This window comes from Ochotona princeps, chromosome 20 (genome assembly GCF_030435755.1).
Source record: "Ochotona princeps isolate mOchPri1 chromosome 20, mOchPri1.hap1, whole genome shotgun sequence".
Classification (NCBI taxonomy): Eukaryota; Metazoa; Chordata; class Mammalia; order Lagomorpha; family Ochotonidae; genus Ochotona; species Ochotona princeps.
This window is the reverse complement of record NC_080851.1, coordinates 24,015,366-24,038,580: the sequence shown is the minus strand read 5'-3', so window position 1 is coordinate 24,038,580 and position 23,215 is coordinate 24,015,366. Positions and strand designations below refer to the sequence as shown.

The 23,215-nt window shown below is 39.5% G+C and overlaps 1 protein-coding gene across 1 annotated transcript in view; it reads left to right on the top strand.

Annotated features, from left to right (window-relative positions):
* The first annotated feature begins 1,172 nt into the window (after positions 1-1,172).
* The window catches only part of ITPRID1 (ITPR interacting domain containing 1), a 71,746-nt gene continuing 49,703 nt past the window's right edge, over positions 1,173-23,215 (top strand). The window contains exons 1-4 of the mRNA XM_012926098.2: positions 1,173-1,216; positions 15,371-15,422; positions 17,459-17,545; positions 21,179-21,381. Coding sequence (XP_012781552.2) covers positions 15,391-15,422; positions 17,459-17,545; positions 21,179-21,381 — 322 coding nt within the window. The 5' untranslated portion in view covers positions 1,173-1,216; positions 15,371-15,390. The remainder of the gene's footprint in view (positions 1,217-15,370; positions 15,423-17,458; positions 17,546-21,178; positions 21,382-23,215) is intronic.

Sequence of the window (23,215 nt, the reverse complement as noted above, 5' to 3'; positions counted from 1 at the left end):
TTGAACAACTCTCAAAACTGTTAGGTAGCTTTCTATTTTTGTCCACCAGCCAATTCATTCTGCCCCTTCATGGTACTTACATTGAAGAAGAACAATCTGACACGTCCACCTGGCTGTTTGGATCATCTGACTATGAGGGTGTAGTTCAGGTATTTCACTGTTTGGTGGAATAAAATTGAAGAAAATCAGCTCAGCAGGCAACCAGAATGGAAATAAATATTTAACAGAAAGGGCTGCCTTTGTATCTTCTACTTTTTTTCCTGTCGACAATTTGTTGAGCCAGTGATAAAGATTTACCTTAAAGGACTAGTGTCTTTTTAACACAGGGTGCCTTTGGCCATCTAGGGACTTAGTTCAGTTTTGTCCCTGGAATGAATGCAAATTTGGTTTCTAACCTGGCAGAGAACTCCTTGCAAATAAACACCACTGGCTGGCTGCCTTAGGTAAATGTCGTGATTCAATAATGAGAGGCTCCGTGGTGATTTATACCCAACAAGAGAAAGAAAAAGGTCTCATATGCCTTCTCACCCATTGTATTCACACCAGGTAATTGAAAAATTATTCTAATGTCTCCTGCTCTTTGTTGAGTTGTTTTGCTTCTCTTTCACATTCATATTCTCTCTTCCTCTCCCTCTCTCTCTCTCTCTCTCTCTCTTTCTCTTTCTCTCCTTCTGTCTCTCTTAATGTAGTGTTTGAACAAGTTGACACTCCATTCTCAGGAAAGGCTCATTATGGAAAACAGGAGGTTTTGCCTTCGGGTGGGGGGAATGAATATGCCTATAGAAACATGTGACTAAATATTGAAGAAATAGAGCTATTGAGTGCTGGGTGAATAATAGTGTCAAGGTGTTTTAGCTGGTTGTGCTTTACCAACTGATATGTTTCCTATTTGTAGCAGACTCCAAACAAGAAAATATTCAGCAGTGGCTGGACTCTGGATTCTTGTAAGTTTTTGTGATGCCTTGTATCTTTCTCTTACTAACATTCATGAAAGCAATATGGGCAACTCGGCTAGCGGAGGATGTCTGTGGAGGGATTTTCAATTTAGTTGAGTATGTGAAGGATTACTTTTTAATGCAAAAGCCATGTGTCATTAAAAAGTACAAAAAAAAAGCAATGAATATTTTATTTACACATACTGTTTGACTCTTGATACTTTGGTTTCTTTGTAGTGTCTCTGCAGATGACAATTTTCGGCAAGTCATCCACCATACTGGTAAGACCAGAGAACCCAGAAGCAGTTAGGCTTTGTGAACCTGAGTAGGAGAATACATCTGCCTAAAATGAGAATTCTTGGGGGCTTTTAGCCATGTTCCTTATCTCCCAATACATTCAGCTAAATCCCTTTGCTTGACAGATGAGCTTGAGCCCTGGCAAGGATAGGCGTTATCTCAGCAGGACACTGGGACTGACCACAGGGTGCTGGCGGTTTTGTCTGAGACCTTAGACAGTGACCCCTACCAAGCTCACCCTCCGAAGGTGTTTCCAAGGATGTTAATGTGGAAATGAAACTGTGCATTTTTTCCTCAAATTGGATGACACTTTTACTTTTAAATTCCATTTCTTCTTATCCTTTGATCTCAAAATTCCACTTATATCCTCTCTGTTGGAGGAAGCGTTTGCTCTCAAGATGAGCAAATGACTAAATTTTTCAGCAAGCAGAGTAAGTGTTTCTGAGACAGAAAATGTGTCAGACTTGTTTCACTGGGATTTAGTAAGAATATTATAAAAAAATAAATCTGATTACCAGTCTCACTGATTCCACCTTCCTCGAATGAAATACCATATTTTATAGAATCTAAGATCCATCAATTATAAGACAAACTTATATTTTAAGTGCCACTCAGATTGAAAAAATAAAACAAAATAAAAAGGAACATAGACTGCAAGATATATACTGATCATACAGGTGTTAAGATATGAAGAAAAATGAGTTTTAAAGCTGATGAAATGCCATGGATGCAATGGAGAATGTGTACTTAAATGCTGTGAATTAGGAATTCAATGATTGGTGGGAAATTATTGGTCTAATAGTCATTGATTTTGCTTACTTTAATTATTTCATTTTCTTCACTACCATCTTTTGAATTAACTTTAACCATTGGCTATAAACCGACAGAATTTTGTATTACTTCTTAAAAAATTTTTTTTGTTCATAAAATTTCCTTCTTCACAGAGCTGGTTTTTGAAATAGCAAAAATTCTACAATGTCAGCATCTCTAGGATAGTTGGCAATAAGTTGAGTTTAAGTACTTGTCTTTTATGATAGTGTGGACTCAAGAAAAAATAATCATGTGAACCAGCATTCTCTGTCCCCCCTGGGGTTCCTTCAGAAACTTGGCCCTCATTGTACATCATCAGTAACTGCATTACAATCTTCACTTCCCAGAAATTAGAGACCAACTGTGGTCCTTCGCCTTCTCCACAAAACTCAGTGACCTGCAAAAGTACAAGCATGGGGCAAAGACCTGTGGAAGAAATGTGGTTTTCAGATCAGAAGGACACTGGCTCAGTCTGGCAGCTCCTATGTCGTGAACAAACCTTCTCATAACCATGGAAAAGCTTATTGCAACTTTGAGCCTTCAGTTTTCCAAGGCCCATCCTCATCTATCACACTTTACACGTAGTAGCCCATGAGCTAGCACAGCAGGTTTGTAGTTTTGTTTTGCAGGTGAGGCATCTGGGGTCCCAAGCGGTGAAGAATTGTGGTTTCTGGTCAGGGTTTTAGAGGTGATGCAGCACCTGGAGTATCAGCCCTCCAGTGGTCCTCTGCACCGGCTTAGCCATGAGCCTTGTGAGAGATGGACTCTTGTACTCGGCCTCAAGGGAAGATGGGAGATGCTGTAGGAAGGGTGGGCATTGGAACAGTACTGAAACCTAGCAAAGATGGTACTGAGAAGAACAGGGAGAAAACCCGGGACACAAAAAATTGAAACTGAGCAGGAGGAAGAAGCATAGTCAAGGCCGGAGCAAGCATCCTTTCAAACATTGAAAATCTTGATAGAATGTAGAATGAGCTATTAGTTTCCTAAGGCAGTCATTGCCAATTGGCACAACACTGGTGACTTAAAACCATGGAAATCTGTTTTCTCCCAGTTACGGAGTCTGAAAGTCCAAAATCATGGTCACCAAATCATTCTGCTTCTGAGATCCCTTTGGGCTGCCTGTTCCCAGCCTCTAGGGTCCTGTCAATCCTGGGCCCTCCAGCTTCTAGCTGCCAGGCTCCTGTGCCCCCACCCTCCCCCAGCGTTCTCTCCCAATGCATCTTCTCTTAAAAAGACACCAACTGCTGGAAGGAGGATTCTGCCTCATCCAGTGTGAGTTCACCACTCACAGCCCAAGTATGCTTCTAATGAAAGGCACATTCTAATGTGAGGTTTTGTGTTAAAATCCTGTGTGGAGGATGAATCCAATCCACCAAATGGGGCTCTTCTGAGGCTTCCTTAGTTTTCCCTGGGAGGCTTTGCATGTTAAAACTGAGCAGCAAGATCCCAGGGTCTGATCAGATAGCACAGAAATCGTCTTAGTGGGCCACCTGGCCCTGACCTAGACCCTAATAAATGGTGGTAAAAGGCTTCAGAGTTCTGTTCTGGGTTCCTTCCTGAATCTTGTGATGTCCAAGGGGGCACTTGACCTTCTGTGGTGACTCTTTGAATGCCAGGCTCTTCTGTGACTGCCTAACCTCTTATTTTTATTATGTTGGAAACTAGTTAGCTCATATTCCCATCTTTGTGCTGCCCATGTGTTGGTAAAACTCCCAAAACCTTTTGGCACTTTATCCTCTTAATCAATTTGAGCTAACAGAAGCAAGAGATTACACTGAGGGCACACATACTAGGTACTCAACATAAGTCATCTTATTTACCAGCACTGCCTTCTGAGATGAATATTACTATTATTAAATTCTGCACAGAAGAAAATGAGGCTCAGAGGGGTAAGTAACTTGCCCAAAGTAGAACAGTCGAAAGTAAAGAAGTTATTTGATCTTTGCCTGGCTGTATAGCCATGAGACATCTCTAGTAGAAGAGAATATGAATCCCTAGACATGTTTGTGAGGAAATCTCTGCTAGGAAGGCCCTGTGTTGCAACCCACTAGAAAATTCAGAGCACAGAGCCACCAGCATTGCAGACTCTTGTGCCTCACTCCTCCGGGAACACCCACAGTGTGCTGGAGGTTAAAGCCCTCCATGTGGAATGACATTTGTATTCTTAACACCAACGAAGTGTCTCTGAAAATGAAAAATAGCCACATCCACCTGTTAAAATAAAAAGCTGCATTAAGTTTGTCGAAGGATACCAACTTTCAGTAATAAGTTGAATGAGTTCTGGAGCCCTCATGTATAGCTTAGTGTCTATCAACAATAATGCCTTATGTATTTGAAATTTGCAGACAATAGAATTTAACTATTCTATATTTATAAGCAAATAATTGAGTTTTACTGCAACCAAAGTATTAATATTGTAGCTATTACTACCTTTAAAATGGTACTTATGTGAAGTGACAAATAAGTTGATTAGCTTTAGACTATGGCTACTTATTTGACAATGTACATGTATATAAACACATGGTAAGCCTTGAATATATACAGTTTTATCAGTTATACTTAGCAAAGATGAAAATAAATACATCAAGTAATTTCTATGGGAAGTCATAAGAAGTCACTTTGCTTATAGAAATTTTAATTTTAAGAGCATAAATTCTTAAAAAATGGACATATGTGAGAAACTAGTATTCGATAATCAGAAAGCCATTTGGTTATTGTATTTTTCTAACATTTATCAGGTTTCTGATAACCCATGCATTTGATCTACCTATATGTTAGACTGAAAAATAAAGCTAGTATAATTGCCACCACTAAAAATTATTATATATCAGTTGCTTTTTTGCATATTTACAAACCACTAAAATGAAGCACCCTAAGATAAAACAGCTATCTCTGTCTCTCAAATAAATAAAAATTTTAACAGGGAGAAGCAGGTTTGTCTTAGCAGTTAAGCTGTTGCTTGGGATGCAAGCTTCATATACCATAGGCCTGGGTTTGAGTGTTGGCTGCGTTTGCTATTGCACCTTCTGGCTAATGTATGTCCTGGGAGGAACAAGTGCAGGACTCCCTGTCACTCACATGAGATCTCAGGCGGTTTCTCAGTTCCTAGGTGTAGCCTTGTTCAACCTCAGCTAGTAAGAAAGTTGGGGGATAAATGAAAATGAGAGCTCTATCTGCCTCTCAAATAAAGAAATTTTTTTTAGAAAGCAGGATGTTGAGGAAGCAGATACTAAGAAATGTTATTAAGTTTTCTAAAACCATGCAGCCAATAAGAAATGGAGACATGATTTGAACTCAAAACTGCTTTCAAAGTTTTCAGTCCTTATTTTAGAATCCAGCCTATCTTAATCCAATACCATTGATTTTGTCTGTTTTTTCTTACTTCTGTGAGCTGTTCCTGGTGATAAAAAAAAATGGATGTTCCCTAACCATAAGGTCTTAATGTTCACACATAATACAGTAAACCTAATCAGAGTTAATATTTGTTTAAAGAAAAATGATGAAAGAAGAAGAGTTCTGAAATTAAGAAATAGGTATGAGAGAGGCAGTGTTGCAGCACAGCAAGTTATGTTACTCTTTGCAACGCTAGCATATCAATGCACTGGTTTGAGAACCAGCAGCCCTTCATCTGTTCTACCTCACTGTTGTTGTGTCTGAAAAAGCAGGGGAAGGTGGTTCAAGCACTTGGGCATCTGTCACCCACATTAAAGACCCTGGGAGAAGTCCCAGATTCTGATTTTAGTCCTGTCCAGTCCAAGTCATTGTAGCATTAGAGAGTGAATCAACAGATTAAAGATTAATCTCTCTCTAGTCTCTCTCTCTCTCTCTCTCTCTCTCTCTCTCTCTCTCTCTCTCTCTCTCTCTGTTTCTTGGCTCTTCAAATAATAAAATATGTTCTTTTTCAAAGAAGCAATAGGTGCAAACCTATTCTGAGATTACCAGTAAATAACTCTTGTAACTCAATTTTGTCCAAAACCTCTCTAATCTTGTAGGTTATCAATTGAGTTACAATGAAATCAGTATCCCAAACTTGCTCTGTCTTGGTAAGACAGGATGGATCTGCAAAATACTCCGCATGGGTGTTTCTGGAAACTACTAGATGCCTACATTCCTGTATGTTGTGACTGTTACTGATTCAGTAGAATCAAGATGTCAACACAAAGACAAGATGTCTCAACACTTCCTGAGAATAATGTTCTACTACTCTGGGCACCTCCATCAGTACTTATGAGCTGGTATGGTGCTTCATTTCTTGAAGAATTTTTGGTGACACTCTTTTCCCTTGTACTGTATGAATATCATCTGGAGATTTAGACAGTATTACTAGTGTTCTATGTTATGGGAAACCCATAACAGAAATTAAATAACCTGGGCCCAGCACAATAACCTAGTGACTAAAGTTCTCATCTTGCACATGGCGGGATCCCATATGCGTGCCAGTTCTAATCTTGGCGGCCCCACTTTCCATCCAGCTCCCTGCTTGTGGCCTGGGAAAGCTGTCAAGGACGACCCAAAGTCTTGGGACCCTGAATCAACTTGGGAGACCCGGAGGAGTCTCCTGGCTCCTGACTTCAGTTTGGTTCAGCTCTGGCCATTGTAGCCATTTGGGGAGAAAATCAGCAGATGGAAGATCTTCCTCTCTGTTTCTTCTCCTCTCTGTATATCTGACTTTCCAGTAGAAATAAAAAAAAATCTTTACCAAAAAAACAGAAAGAAATTAAATAACTCTCTTTCTGCAGGTTAGATCTCTTCTGATGCCTTAAATTTAAGCTGTACACTGGAAAACAAGCATACTGTCAACTCCTTTTTCTTATCCACAGGCACACAAAATTTCTGATAGATTCCTGTTGATTCCATTCTAAATATTTGGAAAATATGTGTTAACTGCCTCAAAGCAGGTGCTTCTTTAGGATTGAGGAAATGCAGGTGGTAAAAAGCATAGCAAACAAACAAATATGCAGCATACCAGGAGAATAGATGATCAGGAAAGGTATCTCAAGATGAGGCTGATTTTCAGCAACTACCTGAGAGAAGTGAAAGAGCGAGATATTTACTTGTTTGATGATGAGATGTTTCAGGCATTTGAGATGCTCATGAAAAAGCTATGGGGTGGAAACTTGCCCTCTGTATTCAAGGAATAGTTAAGAAGCCTCCAGGGTTGTGGCTAAGTTAGCAAGGAAGAGATTAGAGGGCTAAAAATTAAAGAATTACTCAGAACTCAAATAATTTATGGTCAAATATAACACCGTAAATACCATGGCTGATAATCAGCATGATTAATGAATACTTCAAGATATTTTATACAAAAAGGATAACCCTGATTCTAATTAATTAATGGAAGAGAGAGAGATCATACCTTCCCATCCACTGGTTCATTTCCCACATGCCCACGAGCTAGGAGTTCAATCCAGGTCCCCCATATGGGTGCCAGTCACTTAACTTGAGAAATCACCACCGCCTTTCAGGGTCCACATGAGCAGGTGACTGGAATCAGGACCTGGGACAGGTGTTGAAGTCAAGTACTCTAGTGTGGAATTGGACATCCCAACCAGTGTCTTAACCATGAAAACAAATAATACCTATGCCATCTTGGTTCTTTTAAACAGAATAACCCTAACTTCTATTCATAAAATACACTGTAGAGGGAGGGGAAGTTTGAGAGAGTAGAAGAGGCAACCCAGTTAAAGAGGTTAATCAGTAAGTTGGAAAGGAGAGAAGATGTGGACTTTTACCTAAGTAATAGGAGTTGTCATGGAGAGGCAGAGGAGTAAAAGAATTATACACAGAAAGGTACTCAAGTTGTGAAAGAAAGCAGTTCACTGAAATTATTCACACAAGGAAAGTGAAGATGAAAGAGGATTTTGTTTGTTGTTTTAAGCTGAAGGAGTTATTTTCATACTACAGACATTAGCCACTTTATGAGATAAAGGAGACAGAGCTTGGGAATCATCCATAGCTTAGATGAACTGGAGTATGTGTGGGATTTTCCCGTGGCGTCCTTGGGGTTAGGGAAAGAGCCTCTGTGACCTCTCATCTTGGAGCTCCAAGATCTTTTTCAGTGAAGGCTGCTTATTGGACCTTGAATACACATAGAGCTTGCTCTTGTTCCTTTTTCCATATCAACTTCACACGAGAGAGCTTCACAGGCAGCTACCAAGTTTTTCCTTTCCCTTTCCAGAACTCATTACCAAAAGATGCATATTACAACTGCTATTAATAGTTCAAATAAACAAGATTGGTCTGACTTTGTACTAATTGTGGATCCACCAATCTTCCTGGAGTCACAAGGAAAATGGGACATTCAGAGATTCTTTGAGGTCAATTGTAGCACTAAAGTGACCAAGCTTATGGATGTTAAGGTACCACTTCCCAGGTGGCAGATGCACCCGATCTCAGATTCTAAAATAAAGCTGAAGATAAGAAATCTCTAGAAAGTATCTGGTTTGTGGAAAACTTATCTACACTGATAGAAAACAAATTAAGCAACAGTACTCACTGTAAGTGCATTGTCAATATAATGCAAAAATACAACATACACAATGAATGTATGCTTCAACATGTAGGTTACTATAATTGATACTTGTTTAACAACACATCTAAGAATAACTGTGAAAAATAGAATTGACTCCTACAGAAAAAAAGATGAAAGATGCTTGGTGCCACTTACTAATTGATGAGTAATTAATTCATTTGTCCTTTTTTATGTTTAGATTTCTTCTCCAATCCCAGAGGGATCTCAGAAGAGTCAACATTTCTATCCAGGAGAAATTTATTAGATAATAAGAACTTACAAAATAAAATGATAAGTTTTTGGTCTATAAGAAAAGGTCAAAATAAATCCAGTTAAACATGAGATGTTCCCTTAATACTATTAAGTAAAGTAATTCAGAGAAAAGAGCCATTATAGGTAAAAGGTGCAAAGATGTAAAATGCATAGCCAGGTCTTCCTTTGAAGAGTGTCAGGACTATTCTAGTTCAAATGTAATCTCTATTATTATTTACTAATATTATTTCCTCTCATTGTATATCCAGTTATCTTTTTACCTACCTTCTCTAGCCTTGCCTCCTTTCTTTTTTACTTCCTGCTCTTCTTTGGGATCTGATCCAAAATCCCGTAGCCTTTGTAAGACTCTCCCTGGCTTTTGAACTGACAAGATCTTTCCTGAACCCCAGAAATATCCATCATGTGTTCCAACCAGGCAACACTGGGCCTGTGCTCCCTAAATTAGAAGAGGTGTGATCCATGTCCCTGGCCAAGCTCTCAACCCAATGGAGCAGGAATAATTCCAAGTCACCTGATTTCCTGAAAACAAGGTAACAAAAGCTTCTTAACTGAAACTTAGTGAAGATACTGCTGTCAAGTTAGGCTATCTCTTTAGAAGCACGACTTCAGTGAACCAATGAACAAGGGACATGATTTTGAAAAAAAAACAAACAAGAAATATGGGAAGAAAATTGAATTCAGTGGAGGGGGGAACACAGGAATTTGAACAAAGAAGCTGAGACAGGAAGAAAGTTAAATGTGTACAGAAAGCACATGGAAGCGATTGGAGCAGAGCAATTGTTTTATGCTAGGGAGTAGTAGTGGAAATTTTTCTGTGAAACAGGGTGTGGCAGGTGATAAATGTTTGAAAATCCAGAAAGAGGGGCTGAGAAGTGGTGTCTTAGGGTTCGGAGAACATAGAAAAGTCACATCAGGTTCTTGAAAGGAATAGATATAGACAGCTCTAGACTGAACAGGATTCTGATGCCATTTCTTTGTTTAATGTGAATTGAGAGGCATTAGTCACTCAGGATAATCATTTATGATGACTGCTGTAGGTGTGGTGTCACAGAATTGAAGCAAGTGAATTACGCATTTGCCATTGCTCTTGCAATGAGTTCTGAATACACTGCAGTGAGAAATGCAATGACAGATGCCACTGCTTATCCTGGAAGACAGGGTAAACATTGGGAAGTAGAAGACTATGAACTCAGGCTCGAGGTGACAAAACCTTATATTGGGGGAGCAGCAATGGAGGGCGGAAGAAAAGGAACAGCATTTGAAAAACAGGTTTGTGGATAAAGCACAGCAAAAAAAAAAAAAAATCCTGTTGGTTTCAGGGTTTCAAACATGAGTGTCAGACAGATTTTTTTAAGAATATGGATTAATAACTTGCTAACAAAAACAGCAAATGCTACTGACCATCTATCAAATGCACTGGTCATGCAGGAGTTAAATATACAGAAAGCTGCAGAAAGCTATTATTTTAGAGCCCTGTGAAAATGTAATCTGATTAGTCTATTGGATGATATTCCAAAGAACCAAATGTCTTCCATGAATCAGTCAGAAATGCTTAGGAAAACCAAAATAAAAAACGCTTTCTAAGCCAATAAAGGTGCTAATTAGTGCCTTCTGCATATCTCACTACATCTTCTCCAGTAATACATTTTGCAGGGTTAAGTGCAGTGTCTGCTGCTTCAGATGGCAGAAGTCCACCTAACAGAAGGGAGAGTGGCTGGAGACTCCTGTATCTAAAAGGGAACCAGAAACCAACATTTTAACCCATGGATGGGATGTACTGAAGAGAGAAAGGACACTTGTTTTCCCACTTTAATATTTACCCAAACCAACCCCTAACAAACTTGCAAAGAGTAGGACCTTTCCCCCTTTAGCACCACCACTCACTCTCTCCCCCCAGGTTTTAGAGAGTAAAATCTAGTTTTATAAACCACAGATATCCTGGAGGAAGAGACATGAAGAGAATACGAAAACCAAGAAACGAGAGAAGGCAAGTGTGAAATAGAGGAGGATCTAGGCAACAGTGTGATGAATGCCTTTGCCTTTCTGAGGGTCTCACCTTCTTGAGGCTACCTCAAGCAGGTGTCTGCAGAAACCTGGGGGGAGTCTTGGGTAACAGGAGTAATTTGGCCCTTGTTATGGCATTCAGTTAGCATGAGATCCTTGTTCCTATCAGAGGTAGCTGACTCAAACGCTTCCAGAAGCCAAGCAGGTAATTGCTAATGAGTGCAGTAGGAGGAAGGGGGGGTGCAGAGAATTGGAGAGCTCCCTACCTTCAACAGATTGCCTCCCTGAAGACACCTGGTGTGGTGTCGCTGGCTCTTCCAAGTTTCAAGGAAAGTCTAGGAATCCCAGTCCATGTGGGAAGCAGCACATGATGGACCACCAGCTTGCGTCTCTTCATTCAAGCTCATTATTGCAAACAGGCAAGGGGAAGGAGAAGCTGGCAGTGGCTAGCTCCAGAAGTTTACAAGTTAAAGTCGGGGTGTGTGTGCAAGGGTGGAGGGAAGGTTTACAACTTCTCCAACAGGCAAGGAGCAATAGGTTCCCATTAGCTTGTGCCAGAGTCTCCTTGCCTTGGTCCCAGAACTTGAAAGAGTCTCTGCTTTCACAGTCATCAAGAAATACACATGGTAACACTGTGGAAACACTACATGGCCTTCAGGACCCACAGAATTCAGGAATGTAGAGTAGAAATTAAGCCAACAAATCCACTGAAAATTTTTAATGCTTTTCCATGATTTAAAAAAATCAAACTTAGCTTGTGTGTTTATTTCAAAATAAAATGAAACTATCCATCATCCTGGGCTTGGTTTTCTCTGAAACCTGAGCTTAGCAGCAGAGAAGACTATGGATGGACAGTTGTCATTTTAAACAAGCATATCAGGAATATAGGATGGAATGTAGAAGTTATATTTCTACATCAGTGAGAAAGGAGTTCAGGAAGATACTCAAGCACCTACCTGTTACTCCCTGTTTGTCAGAAGTAACCGGGCTTTCCAGGATGCTATCTCTGCAGTGAAAAGTGGCATGGGTCCTTTACCAAGCTGGTATTAAAACTGGGTAAGGTCCTCATGTGTGTCATCAAACTGAAAAATCTCCCCACTGCAAGTGTACCAGGCCCACTGTGCCCAGTCCTGAGGAAATTGCTTACTTTGAGGGATTTCTTTTCCTCCTGGGGATTGTCCTTTGTTTTCTGGCAGACTACTCCCATGGTGGCTGCTGGGAAGAGGGGTGTGGTCATTGGCCAGTGGCCTCTAGATCACGAGAGCCCCATAAGGCAGCTGCAGATGACCCGATTGTTCTGAAGGACTGTTTTCTGTAAGTTTAGGATTTTTGAGACCTTAGTAAGGCTGCTATATTCTCCTCAGTAGTATCTGAGAATGGGTCATTGCCTCAATGACCGCTTGAGCATGGCCTCGATGCCAGATCTCTGCGCTGGATACACATATTCATCCACACATCCTGAGAAACTTGTGGCAATAAGAGACCATCAGAAAATATTAAGACCGGCAAGATTGGCGGCAGTGACGGAATATGCTGTCAAATGTCTTAGGAACATGGAATATTTTAGGAGACAGAAGACACAAACAGAATCTCTCTTGGATTCTTCCAAATGAACTACATGTGAGCCACAAATGGAGGCTAACTTTGTGCATTTCATGCGAAGTAGTAGAGTGCTAGTAGACATTTACAAATTGAAGAAGTTTTGACACTAAGTAGAAGTCAGCATGAGAATACAGCAGTGGATTAGCAATACCTGGTGGAATGAGACTGTGTATCGGATAGATCCTGTTGATGCCTCATAGAGTGAGGAAAGAGCTAAGTGGAAGAAGATATCCTGTGAAACAACTCCATTTAAACTGGTTTAAATTATTAGAGGTTTGCAAAAGATTTTCATATTATTAGACTTCGTCTGTCAAAATTCAAAGTTCTATAACTGATACTGTAGTTCAACTTTATATGCATAAATCTGAGTCATATTCTTTTTAACATGAATACGTGTCACCAGATATCACACAGGAAATTTTAGAAATATTACATTGGTGTCGTAGTAAAGGTTATTCACCTTTGTATTTCATCCTTGGTTGTTACACCCTAGAACATTTTATGGTGCAGTTATGTATTTTCTTTACAATATCAGGTAGAATTCAAACATATACCTCTAAATTATTTTTTCTCAGAACCGCATTAATGGCATTTACTGATCTGATGATATCAACCAATTGTAGAGGTCTTCCTGAAGATTCTGGGAGATTGACTAGATTGGGTGGGGAAGTGTACATTTGGTTAACGGTGTTTGCATGGGAGTGGAATCAGAAATGGAAGCACAGATACCATGTGCATACCCACATTAAACTTAAATCTTTAAAATGTATTTCTGTTCCTTTCCAACTGATTCTTGTAGTAAGAGCCCCATATGTTTCACTCAGCAGGCATTTGCTAGACATTCACTTGGTACTTCTTCAGAGTGTAGTGCATTCTGAGATATTCGCACACAATTCAACAATACATCTCTTGTTTTTTTCTTCGTAGACCAGTATTCCTAATCCTTTTTATCAGAATCACTGCATTTTTTATGAAGTCCAATGAAAACCATAGAAACTCCTACTCCCACCCCATCCCCTAAACTCAGCAGTCAGAGATAAGTTCACGAACACCTTAAAATCTATTCATAGTCTGGTATCCAAACAAGAACTTTCTTTAAAACTAAAGTTTTGTCTTAGCATTCTTTTATTTTTTTAAGGCAGATTCACAAACCGAAGGAGAGAGAGAGAGAGAATGAGAATGAATGAGAATCTTCTATCTGCTGGTTTACTTCTCAAATGGTTGCAATGGCCAGAGCTGAGCCAATCTGAAGCCAGGAGCTTCTTCTGGATCTTCCTCTCTGGTGCAAGGTCCCAAGGCCTTGCACCATCCTCTGCTACTGTCTCAGGTCATTAATAAGGAGCTGGATCAGAGGTGGAGCAGCTGGGATATGAACTGGCACCCATATGGGATGTTGATGGCACAGGTGGAGGCTGAACAAGCTATGTTGCAGTGCCAGACTCTTTAGCATTCTTTGTTATGTTTAAATCATTCAGGGCTGCTTTACCAAACTTTCTCCCACCTGTCTTACCTTTCTTATGATAAAAAATGTGATGTTCTCAAGGAAATGGAGGGTGGAAATACAGTAAAGTTTTGTGTCCATGAGTGAGTGAAAGCAAGAAGGTTGGTGAACCCGCTGGGGGATTTGCCACACTCTGAACATTTCCTTCTACAGATGTCAGCTACATATTATAGCATTATATACAAGAGCTGAATATTACAGCAGTCCTTGAGTGGTCTTCTGTCACATCCAACATAGTCAGCTGTCCTATCCATGGGGAATATGTTCCAGGACACCCAGCGGATGCCTGAGACACACATAGACACCACACCACACACACACACGCACACACACACACACACACTCATCTTTTTCCATACACACATACAAAGTTTAATTTATAAATTAGACACAGTAAGAGATTAACAACATATCCTCAGAAATATGTGCTAGTAAATGAACCCTCAGCACCCTCTTTCTCACATTTATATACTTGCTCAAAAATATTTCATGATTTTTCATATCCTGACACATACATATACACTCCTCTTTCTGGCTTTCAAAGAAGCCACAAGTAATTCTCTTGGCATGTGGTGTTGAAAATAAACATGTTGAAAATAAACAAAAACATCAACCACACAACGACAACAAATTAAAATAAGCTGTGGTATCTTACTGACCACGATGAATTTATTTTATCTCTCCGAGCCTTAGTTTTCCTCTTTGTTGAATGGGAATTCATTTTAGTTCTTATATGGATTTGTTGCTTAGCACATTGCCTTACAGAATGTTAATGCTAAATAAATAGTAGCTACCATTGCTACAATCAATAAGGTCATACTAAATTCCCTTGTCTGCTAATTTGACTGGGACTCTGGGCTCATCATTAACCTTTCTGTGAGTCTGAGTTGGTTTATATGAGAGATGAGGATTGATTCTAATTTATAAAGCAACTGGAGGGATTCAGTGATCCCAACAGACAGAAAATGCTCATCAAGTACTGAGCCCTTCATGTGTTCTTTTGCCTATCCCCATTCCTCATGCTTCCTTCTCAATCTTACGGACTCAGTGGTCGTCCTCTATGCTCCATGCTAGACTCAAAGCAGCCTTAGCACCATGCTTTGCACTTCTTGCTTCAGGGAAACCCCCCTTCTCTATCCATCACATTCTCATTGGTCTTAGAAATCTAAGATAATACTATTTCCTCCATGAAACCTTCACTGACTCCTCCACCAGTCCCCCTCTTCAGAGAGCGAGTGTAGGGTTTAAAGACAGACCACACATTCTAGGCATTGATTTCATTCTGCCTTGCTTATTGCACAGAGGCAATGAATTTTATGTCTACACAATCTTGGATATGGAAATTCAGTCCCAAGTTGGTTCATATAGGTATGGGTAAATCTTCCTTGGGGGAAAAAGAAATTAAGTTCAGTTCTACTCTTTTTGTTGTTGCAGCTGCTTTGTATGACCAAGGAATGGTTCAAGTGACCGTGAAAGACTACATGAGGTAGGTTACAAACTCAGTTACTCCCCTTCAGTATTTTACAGCTACATCTTTGCTAAGTGTCATAGAATTAGGAAAAACTCTTACTAATACCATGAATCTTGCAATCTCGTGAAAATTCATAGGCATGTCTATAATGCCTAGAATGTTTTCATTAACCTTGAGAAAAGTAGAGGTTTCAGAAATGTCATGGAACGAAATGTCATGGAACGAAAAAATAAAATGCATATATGCCGATTTAATTAGAATCTTTATACAAATCACATTTTACACAACTGCTCATATGGATTTATCCATGAAATGATTACATTCATATTTCCATTTTGCCAATGTTATCAATGGTGGTGCTTTTTGGTGAGAATAGCACACACAATTTCCAGTGTTAATGTAGAAAAAAGTGAGCATCTGTTAACACAATAGAGACTTGATCTCCATGTGTATAGCATCAAGGACACCCGAGAGCTTCAACCCAACATACTAAACCATAAAATTTGGGAATTCAGGAATCTCTAAGTTTGTAAGTCCTTCATATGAAATATAGGTTCTCTGTAATTTAAGAACTCCTGGAATAAATAATAAGCTCTTTTTTGGAAAAAATAGATGTTTTCAATTCATTTATTTGAAACGTAGGCAAAAGTAGAGGAAGGGTTTCCTTTGTCCTGAACAGGGTTCCCTGTGTCCTGAACAGCCAAGGCAAAGCCAGGCAAACAATTAGGACCTAGAAAGAGATTGTTCTGGGTCTCCCACACGTATGACATGGACCCATGTCATTAAGCCATCATCAGCTGCCTAGCTGGGTGCAATTTAGTAGTAAGCCATATCAGAGGGTATGGCTAGAACTTGAATGAGGCATTCCAATATGGGATGCTGAAATCTTAAGCAAGCAGTGCTCCCCAACTCACACTGGAGCTATCTGAGGTTAGAAACTCTGTTTTCTGTGCTCTCATTACTCATACATTGTCAGGAAAATTCTAATTAGTTACACACCACATTGGTAGCACTATGTCCCTCCTCCTACCTACCAATTCACACATTTTCCCTCTTAAACAACTTGTTGTTTTTGTTACTCATAGACACAACAAGCTATAAGCAACCATGGAAATCTTTGAAGCCACTTTGATTATGTGAGGACCATTTTGATAGGCGGAATGCAAAACAAGTTGCGGTCCTAAGTGAGAACATGTCTTCTGACTCTCCACAAGTCTCCCACCAAGTTCAAACAAATTCAAGCCTGAGTTCTTATTATGCAGAAATATGCTATCTTTCTCTTAATGAAGAATATCAACTAAGCAGGGATGAGGCAGGACCCAGCAACTCTTATTAAATATCTCTAAGCCAAGACAAAGTCAGCAGCCCAAGTAGGATGACATGGTCTTCTTGGGAATATTGATACCTGCATGGTTTTCTTTAATTAATTCTAATTTTGTGCCAACTACCAAATATATTCAGTAGTACTAGATGGGATCTATAATATAGCAATGTCATTCTCTTTAATAGTGCTTTCGTATGCTTTGCAATGCCAGCCTATAGGATAGAATGACACTCATTCATCCCATAGCAAAGGATCTTGTTACTGATGCGTGTGGATGGCCACAGAAGCCCTGGAGATGACACTTAGAGGTTGTTAACTGTGCAAACTGAAATTCCTCTCTATTGTGGGAATTAGCATGGTACCGCTTCAGCGGCTGCTCACCATACCTCTTTCATCACATCATTGAAACTTCTTCCCAAAAGTTGGTGCCTAGCAAAGCTGTATTCCTGAAATGTTCCCCAATGATTTGCCATCTGTCAAAAGTGAGACATTCTGTCACCTTTATAATGAGCACTAGCGGGCACTTGACACTTAAATTCTCACACCTTCTGTAACAGCACAGCACTCTGGAAAAGAGGGGTGGCTGCTCAGCTGCACATTTTTCTTCTCCTCTAAGGCATGGCCATTGTGAGGTTCTTAGAAACTGAGAGGAAGTGCGATTGTCTGTTCCCTCCCTGGGGACTATATAAATCAACACATTTTATCCTTGGTATTTTCCCCACTGCAGATCTCTGCATCAGTTTTCTGAAACTGCCAACCTATCCAGAGGGACTAGTTTCAACTCTTTCCATTCTACTGCAAGTATACCACAAAGGTATGTGATTTCCACACACTTTTCATCCAGAGAAATCATGCTGTGCAACAAAAGAATTCATGAAATTACAACTAGGCACGCAAGAGATACTTAGCAAATGAATGGATTAAAGAATGAATACAGGATTTTCAAGCTCCAACTTGGAAGAACTATTTAAAAGTCAGTGAAACTAGAAAACAGGCTGAATATCTGAGAGTGGAAAAATGGCTAAAAAAACATTGGTCCATGTATTTCATGGAATTTCATCTAATGATAGGAAGAGTAGGTAGAGATCCAAATGCTAATGTGGAAAGATGCTAAAGTCTTATTTTAAAGGGAAAAAAATTAAGTTGTAGAAAAATACATAGAGTATTTACTATTTATAAAGCAAACAGGTGAAATATACAAACATGTATGTACACTAGACAGAGACTATCTGGAAGGGTGTACTCTGCCGGAGCAGGAGGAGGTTCAGGATCCATGGGGAGAAAGAGCTTTATGTCATATTGTGGTTCTTAACAAAATGTGTATGCTTTATGTATGTCTGGCACTATCAAGTAAGAATTAACAGTTAATGATAGTCTTATAAGGATTTGAAAATCCTTAGTGACAGGTCAATGAATAATTATTTTCATGGCCATGAGACTGTGGCCTTTGGAAAATAGGCACTACTCTTGTCCATTTTGGTGCCATGGGCACCTGGAATAGAACTGAGAACATGGCAGATGGTTGATACATATTTATAGGAATGCGTAAAAAAATTGTACAGTAAATTTGAATAATGACAGATAAAATTCTTTCATACACAGTTTTGAAGTTTGCGCCAATTACATTGAAACAGACCTCCATATACAAAAGAAGCTTAAAAATGAAAAGGAATTAATATACGACTCCTTTTGTATTAAGAGATATGTGTCATTGTGATTGAGTAAATGATACTAATAGTTCTGCAATTAATTGAAATGATTAAAGTATCTAGAAGATGGCATTGTGGTGCAGCAGCCACCTACAGCACAAGCATTGCACACAGTTGCTCATTCAAGTCCTGGCTGCTTCACTTGTGATCCAGCTTCCTGATAATGACCTAGGAAAGCAGCAGAAGATGGCCCCAGTGCTTGGGCCCTTGCAGCCGTTTGGGAGACCTGGAAGAAGCTCCTGGCTCCTGGCCTTGGCCCATCCCAGCCCTTACTGTTGTGGTCATTTAGGGGTGAATCAGTGGATTGAAGAGCACTCTCTCCTTCTGCGTCTCCCTTCTCTCTCCTTCTGTAACTTTGCTTTTCAAGTAAATAAAGAAATGTTTTATTTTAAAGATACCTAAGCTGAACTACTGAAGTCCAATGCCCCCCCCCCCCCCCCCAGTTTCTGGCTGACCTTTTCTACCTGGATGGAATCAGAAGGTAAAGCCACAAGTGTCCACGTTTCACACCAGGAAGTATAACTGTGATGCTGTTAGCATGTGGTTAATGGGTGCCTGGTGAGACTGCAAATGGCTGCTGATGAATGGAGAAATGTCTCTATGGACAAACTGTAGCTCATCCAAATTACATGATGAACTCATGGAAGTTGTGTGTCATGTTTAAAAAATATATTTAATGGAAAAGCAGAGTGACCGGCAGGGAAAGACTTCTGGTTTACTCCTCTAATGCTCATGACAGCCAAGGGTAGGCCAGGCTGAATCCAGGGGAAAGGAATGCCCCATCTAGATCTCCCCCATGACTGGCAAAGGCTATTTCCCAGGAGTACTAGCAGAAAGTTAGATCTGAAGCCTAGAGTAGCCAGGACTCCAATCAGCACTGTATGTGGCATGCAGGCTCCTCAAGTGACAGATTCGCTCATTGTTCTGCAACACCCAACCCATGAAAGTAAGACTATCTAAACCATCTTAAAAAAAAATGATGAAACCTTATCAGAAATTCTGATTCCACAGATCATACAAGCTTACAAAAGTCTGTACCAGAGGAACGCAGGAGAGATTCAGTAATTGGGAGATGAGTTGGTCAACATAAGTATAATTTCCAGCTAACAGACTTATCATTTGAAGTGCCAAACAAGACTTGATCAGTTTGACTAAGGCAGTTTTCATTTCTCAACCAAATCTTCTGTCTTCTGCTCAACAAAGCCAGAGTGTATTTGAATCCTCCCTAGGGACTTGAAATTGTTACTCATAAGCATTCATCTTTGTAGTCTGTACTTGATCATGTCCAAATAGGTTTGTGCAGCTGAGGATTCCTCAGGCTGAACATTTATGGACTATCTGCCATGTTCTCAACTCCGTCCTAGGTGTCCATGACACCAAAATGGACAAGAATAGTGCCTACCTCGCAAAGGCCACAGTCTCATGGCCATGAAAATGTACCACTTGTTCTGTCATTAGGCATGTCAAAGCATCATAAAATACCAACTGTTATAAATTAGTAGACCGGATTAAAAAAAAAAAACAAAGCCCATCTATTTGTTGCCTACAGCAGACATATCTACCAACAAAGATCAATGGAAACTACATCTCATGGATTTTTTTTTTAGTTTCATCTTTTCAAAACACTTGATTCTGATTAAATTCATCACTGACTTCATAGATCATACAGCAGCATCATTTCAATCAAGAAGGTTTTTGATTTTATTTTTTATTTCTTCAGTGAGACATTAGTCATTCAGCAGCGTGTTATTTAACTTTACGAAATTTTTAATTCCTTTTTTTTCTTCCTGATTTTGATCTTGCTTTGTGGATTTTCACTTAATGGAATGTATAGTAACTATGTAATGGAGACTATCATAACCAGATGTGAGGATACAATGTAGTATGCATCTCTACTTCCAGATCAAAGATGGACTCCTAATGAAACTGTTAACTATATCTTGACTGTAGGATGCTGGACTCTCTGCCATTGTCCATGCCCGCAATGATGGACTTATGACTGCTTATGAAGAACTGTATTATAGCAATAATATAGGGAAACTCAGTTTGGTGTGGAGGTTTTAGGGAGGCAGTAAGGGAAATCCCGGACCTATTGAACTGCATCATAGAATGATAATAATAATAATGAAAAATAAGAAAAAAAGAGTATCATTAGCTTTCAATTTTATGTCATGGTGCCAGACATATGCAAAACTTCTTTTAGTCTACTATGAACAGCTTTTCCTTTTCCTTTCTTGTACCATCTCTATTCCTGTCCCACACTCTCCCTGTCCCAACTTAAATTTGCTACTGTGAAATAGAAAGAGACATAAAGAGGCTCTTGATTTCATAGATGAAGTACAGGAAAACAGTCCCTGTAGTTGTGACCTGTCCTTTAAATAAGTGTAGAAGAGAACTTGAAATATTTATGGAAAACAGAATTAGAAGATGCGTTTATTTTGGTGGGATGAACTTTGAAATCTGTGTAGTTTTTCCAATTATGTACCTTTTGTGAATTTTTGAAGATCCCTCATGTGAATGCATTTCATTTTTTTCACCAAAACAAACTTAATATTTTAATTCATTTTCTCTGAAGTTTTTTAAGTCTGCTTTTATGTAAACTCTAATGCATTTGCATCTATTTGCCTAGTCAGGTTGTTCCTATGCTGAATTTGCAGAAGATTGAATGGTTGAAGTGATTTTAAGGAGAGGCTTTTGCCTAAGTGAATTGGATAAAACTTTCATATTTTTTATTGCAGCATTCCCGAATGGCTGGAACTTTGGGAAAAAGATCCAGTAGAGATTCTCTTGGATCTGGGCTTTGGAGCTGATGAGCCAGACATCTGTGCACAAATCCCAGCCAGGTTTCTCAAGTGTGGCTCAGCAGCCAGGGGAATCAACACCCATGTTTTTCTTGAGGCTCAAAAGCAGCGCATGGATGTTGAGAATCCTAGCATATTTGGTAAGTAAGGACCTGGTGGTATTTACATTTCAACACGGCAATAAGTGACTGTTGAGCTTAATATTAAACCACGGTGTAACTGGGGCAGATATGTGGCCTGGCAGTTGAGATGCTGATCAGGGTGTCCCTGTTCCATATTAGAGTCCCTGAGTTTGAGATTTGGATCCACTCCTAATTCCAGCTTCCTGCCATTGTGCACCTCTGATTGCTTAAGTAGTTGGGTCCCTGATATCCATGTGGGAAACCTGGTTTGAGTTTCTAGCTACTAGGCATTTAAGGAGTGAACCAGTGTATGGGTGCTCTCTGTCTATCTTTATGTGTCTCTGCCTCTCAAATAAATAAAGAAGGAAGGAAGGAAGGAAGGAAGGAAGGAAGGAAGGAAGGAAGGAAGGAAGGAAGGAACAGAGTCATAGTGAACCTGATTGCAGTTGTACCTATCTCTTTATTATATCAGGTTAAAATAGAAGCAACTTATTCCATGATATCTCTGTGTATCACCACAAATTTTGCATCCAAGGACCCTATTGAAAAGGCATTAAAAGAAGAAAATTCATCGTGGTGTATACTAATTGTTATTTTATTGTTATCATTCTTAAAAATATACTGTAAATACATAATATTTACATTGTTTAGGTATTATAAATAATCTTATATTTAGGGAAGATATGTATAAGTTATATATTATATCTTTTACTTTCAAAAAATATTTATTTTTACTGGAAAGGTGGATCTACAGAGAGGAGAGACAGAAAGATTTTCCATATACTGGTTTACTCCCCAACTGATCTCAATGGCTGAAGCTGAGGTGATATGAAGCCAGGAGCCAGGAGCTTCCTGAGTCTCCCACACAGGTGCAAGGTCCAACAGGTTTTGGCCATCCTCTTCTACTTTCTCAGTCCCCAAATAGAGAGCCTGATGAAAAGTGGACTATCCAGTGCCCATATTGGATGCCTGTGCTTGGAGGCAGAGTATTAGCCAATTGAGCTATTGCACTGGGTCAGATATACTGCATATTTTATAAGGGATTTGTGTAATGATTTGGGGACCCATTAGAGATCCTGGAACCAATTCCCTGTGGAGACCTAGGGACTACTACATTTGGAAGAAGAACCAATCTGCTCCATGCTGTCTTCACCTGTCTGAAACATCATTAGTTAAAATGATAGACAAAGTGTGTAAACAAAGAATCATGCTTAGCTCTTAAATATTTCTGTTCATGATATAGCCATACCGTATCTTCTCAGATTTCGTTGATGAAAACAAATCAGTCTTACCAAAGACCAGGAAGGAAGAAAATTGATAACACTTGTGGGTAGTATTAATATATACCATGACTACCCCCCAGGAGGCAGAGAAAGAGATGACAGGTTTTTCACAAAGTTGCTAATTCCCATACCACTGAATCTTGGAACACTGTTGCTTGTGGCTTGAACATGCTTGCAGATTTGTGGATTAGCTATGCCTAACCTTTATAGTTTTAATGTATGCTGCTATATTTTCCTCACTGGTGGGCAATGAAATATTTTTCTATGGATGTTCTTGGGGCACCTGTACCATGCACAGATTATCTGGGGAAAGACTACTCATACACAAAGAACATTTCCTCCAGGGAAGAGTCTGAAGAATGTCAGAAATTCTGTTTCTGGAACAAACGCCTTTAAATAACTTAAATAAGTTCACTGAAAGGAAAAGTAAAGGGGGAAGAAGAGTTCTCAATTATCTGCAGCATCAACTTTATCTGGGGAGAAAAACAAAGCACCAAAGTGCACTTAGTGTTTGAGCTGTTCTGTGAAGTGGACATTTTATAGGAGAAATTGACACCTGGATTGGAGGT